The sequence below is a fragment of the Salvelinus alpinus genome, chromosome 17 (genome assembly GCF_045679555.1).
Source record: "Salvelinus alpinus chromosome 17, SLU_Salpinus.1, whole genome shotgun sequence".
Taxonomy (NCBI): Eukaryota; Metazoa; Chordata; class Actinopteri; order Salmoniformes; family Salmonidae; genus Salvelinus; species Salvelinus alpinus.
The window spans coordinates 37,384,196-37,395,885 of record NC_092102.1 but is presented as its reverse complement, the minus strand read 5'-3'; the positions used below and the strand labels follow the sequence as shown (position 1 = coordinate 37,395,885).

The following is an 11,690-nucleotide window of genomic DNA, read 5'->3' as shown; positions in this document are numbered from 1 at the left end:
CCAAAACCGTTTTGGACACCACTGATATACAGTGTTTCAATAGACTGAATCCTGTCCAAAACCGTTTTGGACACCACTGATATACAGTGTTTCAATAGACTGAATCCTGTCCAAAACCGTTTTGGACACCACTGATATACAGTGTTTCAATAGACTGAATCCTGTCCAAAACCGTTTTGGACACCACTGATATACAGTGTTTCAATAAACTGAATCCTGTCCAAAACCGTTTTGGACACCACTGATATACAGTGTTTCAATAGACTGAATCCTGTCCAAAACCGTTTTGGACACCACTGATATACAGTGTTTCAATAGACTGAATCCTGTCCAAAACCGTTTTGGACACCACTGATATACAGTGTTTCAATAGACTGAATCCTGTCCAAAACCGTTTTGGACACCACTGATATACAGTGTTTCAATAGACTGAATCCTGTCCAAAACCGTTTTGGACACCACTGATATACAGTGTTTCAATAGACTGAATCCTGTCCAAAACCGTTTTGGACACCACTGATATACAGTGTTTCAATAGACTGAATCCTGTCCAAAACCGTTTTGGACACCACTGATATACAGTGTTTCAATAGACTGAATCCTGTCCAAAACCGTTTTGGACACCACTGATATACAGTGTTTCAATAGACTGAATCCTGTCCAAAACCGTTTTGGACACCACTGATATACAGTGTTTCAATAGACTGAATCCTGTCCAAAACCGTTTTGGACACCACTGATATACAGTGTTTCAATAGACTGAATCCTGTCCAAAACCGTTTTGGACACCACTGATATACAGTGTTTCAATAGACTGAATCCTGTCCAAAACCGTTTTGGACACCACTGATATACAGTGTTTCAATAGACTGAATCCTGTCCAAAACCGTTTTGGACACCACTGATATACAGTGTTTCAATAGACTGAATCCTGTCCAAAACCGTTTTGGACACCACTGATATACAGTGTTTCAATAGACTGAATCCTGTCCAAAACCGTTTTGGAAACCACTGATATACAGTGTTTCAATAGACTGAATCCTGTCCAAAACCGTTTTGGAAACCACTGATATACAGTGTTTCAATAGACTGAATCCTGTCCAAAACCATTTTGGAAACCACTGATATACAGTGTTTCAATAGACTGAATCCTGTCCAAAACCGTTTTGGACACCACTGATATACAGTGTTTCAATAGACTGAATCCTGTCCAAAACCGTTTTGGACACCACTGATATACAGTGTTTCAATAGACTGAATCCTGTCCAAAACCGTTTTGGAGACCACTGATATACAGTGTTTCAATAGACTGAATCCTGTCCAAAACCGTTTTGGACACCACTGATATACAGTGTTTCAATAGACTGAATCCTGTCCAAAACCGTTTTGGAAACCACTGATATACAGTGTTTCAATAGACTGAATCCTGTCCAAAACCGTTTTGGAAACCACTGATATACAGTGTTTCAATAGACTGAATCCTGTCCAAAACAGTTTTGGAAACCACTGATATACAGTGTTTCAATAGACTGAATCCTGTCCAAAACTGTTTTGGACACCACTGATATACAGTGTTTCAATAGACTGAATCCTGTCCAAAACAGTTTTGGACACCACTGATATACAGTGTTTCAATAGACTGAATCCTAAATCTGTAGAGATGGGTGGAATGAAAGGAAATATTATTTTAAATCTAGTTTTACAGTTATTTTTAATTTTTAAAAATGTTTAATTTAACCTTTATTTAACTAGTTGTTGGTGTGGAAGATTGAGGTTTGTGTCAGGAGTTAGATGTGTGTTAAAACTCCAGTCCAGGAACCCAACTGCCTCAAACTACTGTGAGGGTTGAGTGTAAGGTTGAGTGTTTGACAGTTGATCATTAGTTATACACACAGTCGCTGACTGACTTTTTTCAATCCTAAATAGTGTGTGATATGAGAGGTAGTTTGACTACATTTCCCATCCATGGTATACAAAGATATTGAATGGAGTTTAAATGTAAAAGTAGCACAAATATAGCAAAACAAGAAGACAGAAATATACACAGCCTGTTTTCTCTATCATTCCATCTGTAGATTGTTGATTCAACTGTGATCAATTTTAATGGTTTGTTTCATAGCATGTTTGTAGGGGTTTTGTATGATAACCATGGATATGCTGTATTATACGGTAATAACCTAGTGTATGTTTGGGTCTATGTTGGATTGGGGAACATTTATCCCACAATCCCAAAAGACATACACTTTTGTGCCCAAACTTTAAGATGGGGGCTAGTTCTTGAGTATTTGGAGCATAGAATTAGAATTTAGAATACTGGAATGGACATGAACCTTCTTATGATGGGATAAAGGTCAGCCATTTGATCAGGGAGTTGGTCAACCATGGTTTGCCGGTGCTTTGATAAGATATTGTGTAAAATAATGAATATGAAGAATTTTAGAGGAATGATTCCATACTTTTTTTCAAATGAACTGCCAATATCCCTACATTCCATTCAAACAATGCAGTCAATCCACAGCCATACACTTTCTGAAATCAGTTGATGATAGGACTTAGACAAGTTGTAAATGTAACAAGTAATGATATTGTATTACATAATAGCACTCTCAGCTTTACAAGAAAACCAAAAATTTGACATTTATGGTCTGTTTACATATATTTTAGAGGCTATGTATTCCGAAAATTTGGTATAAAACCCGCATAAACTGTATTTATTTCTCCCTGACCAATAATGGCTACCATTTTCACCCCATTCTGGAACTTCAAGGTTTTATGACATAGCCCCTCTAGTAATTTAATAGTATCTCTAGCCCCTCTAGTAATTTAATAGTATCTCTAGCCCCTCTAGTAATTTAATAGTATCTCTAGCCCCTCTAGTAATTTAATAGTATCTCTAGCCCCTCTAGTAATTTAATAGTATCTCTAGCCCCTCTAGTAATTTAATAGTATCTCTAGCCCCTCTAGTAATTTAATAGTATCTCTAGCCCCTCTAGTAATTTAATAGGATCTCTAGCCCCTCTAGTAATTTAATAGGATCTCTAGCCCCTCTAGTAATTTAATAGGATCACTAGCCCCTCTAGTAATTTAATAGGATCTCTATGATTTGGACTTTCTGTTGCAGATTGTGTAACTGCCTGGGTTTTTGGCTGTGTCCCTTTAGGAATATGATGGAGTTGCCCGTAGACACTGATCTAAGCTCAGTTTTGTGTTTCATCTCTTATGAAGTTTTCAGAAGGGGCAACTGATCCTAGATCTGTGTGTAAGAGCATCTTCTACCTGGCCCGTCCCCTTCTGTTTTGTTACTATGTACCACTACCGCCTCCTGCTGTTGAATGTGGTCATGTACAAATTAAATACTGCTGAATATGTTTGTGTTCTTCACTTGAACAAACCCCTCAGCTTTGTCATTTAGGCTTTCATGGCATATTGTTTATTGATAAGTTACAAAAAAACAGTTAAGGATATTTTCCATTGGCCTACTGGACACTGGACCCCATAGAAAGGTCCAGGTTACTGCCCTGCATGTATGTATGTGTATATGACTGTATACTTCTTTATCTCCACGTTATCCATGCAGTCTTATACTTAACATCGTTCAGAAGAACTAATGTATTCCTTTATTTCTGTAGCCTCTAAACTCAATTGTTTTTATTTTTTGTATAATTTGTCTTATCTGCTGAGACATGAATGCAATGATTTAACCTTTTTTTTATCAAAGCTTGTTTTCTACCTAATCAAAAGAGCCTTGAACACAGAACATAAGAAGATTTGAATTTGGTTCGATCTCGTTTCCAGCAGCATCTGATCAACATGCTCTTATCCCGTGTGGTATTGTGGGTTTGGAAGACAGGCTGCTCATTTGATGATATTGAAATCACAGCTCTTTCTCTGAACTGATATGAGCTTGATAGGAATTCTATTGTAGAACGGTGGTGCAACAATAATGATAGTAAACCATGGACTGTCTCAAATGATATCCTAAAGTAGTGCACTATATAGGTAATAGGATATCATTATTTCAGGAGAGGGCAATATTAAAGAACATTCATATAGCGATGTCTTGTGCAGAATAGCCATTCTGTCATAGATATTGCCAGCTCTATACATTACATTTCTATCTGTAATATTGTATGTTGCACTCCAGTGAGTAAACCCCAAGTTTATCAATACCAAGCCAGGCTTGTCTGTCAGTACTTATGAACATACTGTAGGATCAGCTACAATTTAATAACTGTAGCCAGGATCATTATCAGAAATGAACACACACTGCACCTCATCTCTTGATAAAAAATGAATAGCTTGAAGACAACTAAAGTAATTTGATTTATGGGAACAGTTCTTCCTTTTAATGCAATACAGCCTTTCCAACAGGGAATGGAAGAGCCATACCTGGCATTAGAGTTGGTTGGGGCCTATTGTGGTGGCGTTATGGATACCACTGAAAAAGAGTCCACCTCTTTGTAGATAATTCTGTGTCTTTGTATAGGAAAGTGGGGGGAAAGCTTTTTGTATTTCTCTTCATTTTGTGTCCTCTGTAGTCCCCATCACGTGACTCAATTATGTTATCCTATTTGTCCAAACGTGTAAATAGAAGTTTGTTAATAAAACAATGTGTACTTTTAATCATCTGATTGTGATTTATTTGTATTAGGGATTATTCATATTTTCTGCAAATATTCTAACTGTAATCTGATGTGCAGTTGGACTGATTTACATTTTTACATTTTACATTTAAGTCATTTAGCAGACGCTCTTATCCAGAGCGACTTACAAATTGGTGCATTCACCTTATGATATCCAGTGGAACAACCACTTTACAATAGTGCATCTAACTCTTTTAAGGGGGGGGGGTTAGAAGGATTACTTTATCCTATCCTAGGTATTCCTTAAAGAGGTGGGGTTTCAGGTGTCTCCGGAAGGTGGTGATTGACTCCGCTGACCTGGCGTCGTGAGGGAGTTTGTTCCACCATTGGGGTGCCAGAGCAGCGAACAGTTTTGACTGGGCTGAGCGGGAACTTTAACTTTATTTAACTTATTTATTATATATATATGATTTATATGATTTAACTTGCTCTTCCAATTTTCACTGTAAACATCAATACTGACAAAACACTGGATATTGCATATGTGTTTATTGTTGTATATAAATATATAAACGAGGCCATTTTCATTTGAGGGTATTTTAAGCAGGGCAAATCAACAGAGCGTTTTTAACGTGGGTCAGATCTGGCATCCAACATCCAGGGAACATTTTCAGAACGTTCGCACAGCACCTATAAAATAATGTGAGCTGCTCCAAGGGGTTCTAGAATCTTTCTTCATTTGTCGAAGGTATACAAAAGCCTAAAAGGGAAACAAGGAAATTGTGTATTGTTTCTCAGTGTATTAGGGATACTATAGAATAATTGTGTCATACATATTCATAGGAGTCTCGTACTTGAGTGAGTCTTTCAGGACATGAATGCTCGGACGCTGCCTCTGATGGTGGCTCTGCAGATGGGGCAGTGACGCAGGCTGGCAGCACAGTCGCTACATACCACCAGGTGACCACAGGGAATGAAGACAATGGAAACCCGCTTGTCCATACACACCTTACATGTCCGCTCCTCCTGCAGCTGACGCAGGAGCTCATCAGGGGTGGTGTCGCCCACTGCTGAAATACACACAGGAGTGTTGCCGTTTGTGTGTGTGTGTGTGTGTGTATGTGGGCGAGTGTGTGAAATACACATGACCTCTGACCTTTTTCTCTGATGGGTGTCTGTGTCCTGACCCCTCCTGCACTGAGCCCCTGCCTCTCCACCGGCCCTGATAGGGACAGAAAACACCAACAGTAAAGGGTGAGACATGGTTACTCACGGTAACATCATCTAAACTCAGCAAAAAAATTAACATCCCTTTTTCAGGACCCTATTTTCAAAGATAATCTGTAAAAATCCAAATAACTTCACAGATCTTCATTGTAAAGGGTTTAAACACTGTTTCCAATGCTTGTTCAATGAACCATAAACAATGAATGAACATGCACCTGTGGAACGATCGTTAAGACACTAACAGCTTACAGACGGTAGGCAATTAAGGTCACTGTTATGAAAACTTATGACACTAAAGAGGCCTTTCTACTGACTCTGAAAAACATCAAAAGAAAGATGCCCAGGGTCCCTGCTCATCTGCGTGAACATGCCTTAGGCATGCTGCAAGGAGGCATGAGGACTGCAGATGTGGCCAGGGCAAAAAATTGCAATGTCCGTACTGTGAGATGCCTAAGACAGCGCTACAGGGAGACAGGACGGACAGCTGATCGTCCTCGCAGTGGCAGACCATGTGTAACAACACCTGCACACGATCGGTACATCCGAACATCACACCTGCGGGACAGGTACAGGATGGCAACAACAACTGCCCGAGTTACACCAGGAATGCATAATCCCTCCATCAGTGCTCAGACTGTCCGCAATAGGCTGAGAGAGGCTGGACTGAGGGCTTGTAGGCCTGTTGTAAGGCAGGTCCTCACCAGACATCACCGGCAACAATGTCGCCTATGGGCACAAACCCACCGTCGCTGGACCAGACAGGACTGGCAAAAAGTGCTCTTCACTGACGAGTCGTGATTTTGTCTCACCAGGGGGGGATGGTCAGATTCGCGTTTATCGTCGAAGGAATGAGCGTTACACCGAGGCCTGTACTCTGGAGGGGATCGATTTGGAGGTGGAGGGTCCGTCATGGTCTGGGGCGGTGTGTCACAGCATCATCAGACTGCCTGCAATGACAACAAGTTCAATCTCAATGCTGTGTGTTACAGGGAAGACATCCTCCTCCCTCATGTGGTACCCTTCCTGCAGGCTCATCCTGACATGACCCTCCAGCATGACAATGCCACCAGCCATACTGCTCGTTCTGTGCGTTATTTCCTGCAAGACAGGAATGTCAGTGTACTGCCATGGCCAGCGAAGAGCCCGGATCTCAATCCCATTGAGCACGTCTGGGACCTGTTGGATTGGAGGGTGAGGGCTAGGGCCATTCCCCCCAGAAATGTCCAGGAACTTGCAGGTGCCTTGGTGGAAGAGTGGGGTAACATCTCACAGCAAGAACTGGCAAATCTGGTGCAGTCCATGAGGAGGGGATGCACTGCAGTACTTAATGCAGCTGGTGGCCACACCAGATACTGACTGTTACTTTTGATTTTTGACCCCCCCATTCAGGGACACATTCTTTAATTCCTGTTAGTCACATGTCTGTGGAACTTGTTCAGTTTATGTCTCAGTTGTTGAATCTTGTTATGTTTATACAAATATTTACACATAAATAAACGCAGCTGACAGTGAGGACGCTTCTTTTTTTGCTGAGTTTATTTACATCTTTAACAAGAGTCTTCATTTGTTGTTTCTCAGTGTCAATCCAGTAATTTCAGATGAACAAGAATATCAAAGGGTTGTGTTAAAATATGAACGTGGTCAACATCAGAGTTAAAGATACCAACGTTGGTCCAGCAGGCAATTTTTAGGACTCCCCCAGGGGTCAAAGTGTAATTAGAACCCTGTAGGTTGTAAGTTCAAGTAATGGCATGTACCTCCCCTCTGTGAGCCCTTAGCCTTTACCCAGCCCATAACAATCTGCTGGTCCCTACCTCCAAACAAGTATCTATGGGTAGAGGCAGTGGGTTCTGTCAGACAAGGCAAATGTTTAGGGATTGACCCCTGTGAGCTGTACCCAGGCACGTGCTGATACTGTACTATCACCCTGGTAGTGGATGAAGTGAATCCCCTCCCCTTACAGTGTTAAGTGCTTTGAACATCAGAAAAGCTCTATGTAAATCGAAGCCATTATCATTAATATAATCACCATCCTTACCCTGACCTCTGCTCTGCGGCCTCCTGGTCCGGTCCTCCTCCTCAGCTGCCAGTATGTCAGTGACCAGGCCAGACACGGAGGTGTAGTGCTGGCCGTTCAGCAGGTACTTGGTCTGGACCAGACTCTCCACCAAGCCAGCCTCAAACCCCATCTGGAGCACGGTCTGGACCACAGGAGACAACATGGCCGAGGGCACGCCCAGACCACCCACCACATCTGACAGAGGAGAGGACAGGGAGGGACGGGGAGAGAGAAAAAACAAAACAGGTATTAGGTGGGAAGTTGGGAAAGAGACAGTTATATAGAGTTTCACTGAAAACCAACAGCACTGCATTTTTTATTCAGCGTTACTAAGACGATGTGTCTCTCCTTGAGATATGGAAAACCAATGACTTTGTTTCCTCTCCTGTATTCAGTACAACTAAAAAAAGATGAATAGCAGATTCAGCAACAGTATGTGATGCTATTGTGCTAGCATTCTATCATTTGATAAACGGCCCAGTAGAGAGAGCAGTACCCCAGGGTGTGGGAGTGGGCAACCAAGAGCCCCGCATCTCTCTGACACACATTAAACCACAGAAACAAATTGAGTTCTGATAGATACAGAGAAAAGCACCACTGAGGGATACATCTGTTTCTCTGACTGTCCTCTAAAACAGCTGAAACGGACAGTATTTGTAAATCTCTCGCTACACACACACACACACACGTTTAAGTGCCCACTTATGAAATACATCCTCTTAGTCTGTATCCAGGGGAAAGCAGCGTATTGGTTTCCAAGGCAATCCATATTTATTGTGTTTGTTCAGCACAGGTTAACACGTGGGGCGGATCACCCAGTGATGTCATTTAGGGAGGCGGGGGTCAAGAGAATGAAGTGGATGTAATATAAGTTTCAATGTTTTCATTTGTATCCTGGGACTCACCATTCTCTGAGTTGATTTCTCTGGACACCGGAGTCTGTGATGCACCCTGGAAAACAAATCAACACGGGATCTATTCTGTGAGTTCTCTAACACACTGTAGTGACCACAACAGTTATGTTGGCACACTACTAATATACAAATGATCCTGTCTTTTGGTATGACCGTGGAGGACAGTGAAGCACAACAGTGAGGGATGAATGTTAGGGATTAAGGTACTTACCACAGTCTCTATATTGAAGTGAGTATCCTGGATGTTGCTGACGTAGTCCCGCCCTCTCGCCTGGATCAGGAAGTCACATCTGAGGAATGAAAGAGAAAGTTGTAACATATTGACACAGCAGAACCGTGGACACAGGGTCAAAGACATTACATATTGCATTTTGACAGTTTGTGTGTGTTGGTGCTGTTGTGTGTTACCGTGGGAACCACTTGGCGTGCTCCTGCCAGGGGTCATCTCCAGGTTCCCAGTTCCTCAGCCCTCCATCACAGTAGAAACATTTCACGTTGTCACCGTGTCCTAGGAGGAGGGACATAATATTTTGTCTATCATAGCACTTCTGACAAAGACTTTACATGAAGATTAGACACACTAAAAAACACACACATGCATACAGTACACACAGACAGCAAGCAGTGTGTGTTTGCTGTCCGTGTACACACACACAGGTGGATTTAGGTATAGGCGACAATGGCAGCCGCCCAAGGCGGCATCTTGCTGAGGACAGCACGGGGTGCCCGCACAAAAAAATATGGAATGGTGACATTTGCACGATCGGTTTTCTATCGCTCATTTGCATGTCACGTCAATGATATCATGTCACCGTGTGGGACTGTGGGTCAAATAGCCTTGTCAGAGTGGGGGCCTTGATTCTAGTTTGTGAGATAGGCAGGCTACTACCTGGGAAGGTCTCCCACTCAGAAGTACGAGATGGGGAGGGGGGGCGGTGGTAGGTTAACCTCAGGTCTCCGCACTGGAAGCCCGAGGTAGGGGGAGAATCTATCAAATAGCACACCTCTAACTTTGTACAGTACTAATGCAATTAGTAAAATCAGTCACACTACAAAATAAACCACAATTCATTCATAATACTGTGAATATATAGTTTCACAGACATATTGTTGTATTTTTTCTGGTTTGTGCGAAATTGTTAAGAATAATATAAAACCAGTCTGCACACCACCAAGGTGAATTGGTTTAGTCTTGACTCTTGGTTGACATTGTTGGGGGATGGGTAATGTATTGCTGCTCAGTGCCAAATCAACACAAATGTGTTTCTATTTGTCACTTCTTTTTGATATTTATGAGTCTTATTTTTGTATATATTTTTATAGTCGTAAATGGTATGATTATTTATTTGTGTTGTTCCAAATGTCTGAATAAAAATTACAGTTAGTGCAGAATGGTGCTTTTTTTTGGCGGGGGCGCTGAAGGGGGGGTTCGCCCAGTGAGCCATACGAGCTAGAACCGACACTGCACACACAATGACACAAATTATCACATTAATACACACAGGCAGACACCCCAACATTCCTGCTGTGAGAATGTGGATTGTGTTATTGCATTTCCAAAACTGAATTTCAAACAAAGGAAAAGTTGTTTCTCATTCGCTCTCATAGTCGTTCTATGTTCTACGATTTAATGAACACAACAGTCTAACCATAACAGTGATGTTTTCCTTTACGCAGTCCGAGTCCTGTCCAGCTTTTTCTGTCTACAAACACATGACTCAGCGTGGCTATTGTCCCATGAAGTCACACACAAAGACTGGAACCTGCTATTTCTGAATATCCAATTGCCAATTTCTAATTACCAAGGCGTGCGTAATTTTGTCCAATAGCTTCACTAAACATGGGAACTAAAAGAAAGAAGCAAGTTATAAAATGTTCCCAACAGAATTTAGAAAAGTGGAAATACACAACACACACTGATGTCACAATAGGATTTCTCTCTCACCATCAACAAATACTATTGCGCACCTGTGTAGAAGAATCCTGCCCTCGACAGAACATCGGGCTGGACCGCAGCACCGGTGGGCCAGTTGTGGAAGGTGGTGAGACGGGATTCCTCTGACTCCATCTCGGGGTAAACAGCCTGCCCGGCCGCCCCCTGGTCGTCCACAGTCATCCTCTGGAGCTGGCTCAACAGCTGACCGTCCACGGAGTCCGAAGGGGACCCGGGAACGACATACAGTGGGATATTCCCAACGGCTCTACCCATTACCAAACTACAAGTGGGGAAGTGCCTCTTGTGTTCGACGATCGGACTGTCCCCATGGACCCAATACCTCAGGATCCCTCCACAACAGAAGCACTTGACCTTATCATCGGGCCCCAGAAAAAAGAAGCCCGCTCTGGCTAGGTTGGTCGCGGTGACCGGTGCATCGCCCGGCCAGTTTTCAAAAGTTCGAAGCCTCTCCTCCTCGCCTCGCATCTGGGGCGTCTCCAGAATATACATCATCTCGCTCCTGTCATCCGTCATGCTGGTGGGGGTTGTGGTCTCTTCTTTTTCCTTCGGTCCTGTGGCAGTCATCCCTTTTCCGTTCCATAGTGGACTGTGCAGGTGGGAGCGCGGAGCGCGCAGTGCTGGACATATATTCCCTACAGTTGTAAGCACGGCTTGCGCAGTAGCCCACATCAGGCAGCGTTCCAGAACTCGCTCACTAGATGCCAGAAGGCAGTCCCATGCGGTCAAAACATAGAGATAGATAGACGAACCATCTTTATATCTGTGCCATTATAGTATCTGTGACAGCATAGGTAGCGCCATTGAGGCTACAACCCATAGGAATCCCCATCCAGTTAACTAGTTTGACCACTTTAACATTTCGGAAGCTCTCTATGGCGCTGCCCATGCTATATTGGCCTTTTGGTCAATAGAGGCCTCTGTCATTCTCTTTTCCAGACTGTTTGACGGGG

The 11,690-nt window shown here is 42.7% G+C and overlaps 1 protein-coding gene across 3 annotated transcripts; it reads right to left on the bottom strand.

Moving 5' to 3' along the window:
* Positions 1–5,117: 5,117 nt before the first annotated feature.
* On the bottom strand, positions 5,118–11,596 carry LOC139542904 (baculoviral IAP repeat-containing protein 7-like). Of its 3 annotated transcripts, none has more exons than XM_071348873.1 (8): positions 10,752–11,596; positions 9,192–9,291; positions 8,995–9,073; positions 8,775–8,820; positions 7,849–8,064; positions 5,740–5,805; positions 5,438–5,653; positions 5,118–5,343 (listed from the first exon to the last, which is right to left on the bottom strand). In XM_071348873.1, the coding sequence occupies exons 1-7, from the start codon at positions 11,407–11,409 to the stop codon at positions 5,451–5,453; spliced, it is 1,368 nt and encodes a 455-aa protein (XP_071204974.1). In that variant the 5' UTR covers positions 11,410–11,596; the 3' UTR covers positions 5,118–5,343; positions 5,438–5,450. The 3 variants fall into 3 exon arrangements, with proteins under 3 accessions (XP_071204974.1, XP_071204973.1, XP_071204972.1); XM_071348872.1 differs by having other exon boundaries at positions 5,438–5,650; positions 10,752–11,499; XM_071348871.1 differs by having other exon boundaries at positions 5,438–5,805; positions 10,752–11,499.
* Positions 11,597–11,690: the final 94 nt, after the last annotated feature.

Bases quoted from the DNA above. Each gene is read 5' to 3' on its own strand.
- LOC139542904 (XM_071348871.1), bottom strand. From the start codon at position 11,409: ATGTGGGCTACTGCGCAAGCCGTGCTTACAACTGTAGGGAATATATGT. The intron at 8,065-8,774 runs GTGAGTCCCAGG...CTCCTCTGTCAG, and splicing joins AGAAATCAACTCAGAGAATG to ATGTGGTGGGTGGTCTGGGC. The intron at 5,344-5,437 runs GTACGAGACTCC...TTTCCCTTTTAG, and splicing joins GTCCTGAAAGACTCACTCAA to GCTTTTGTATACCTTCGACA.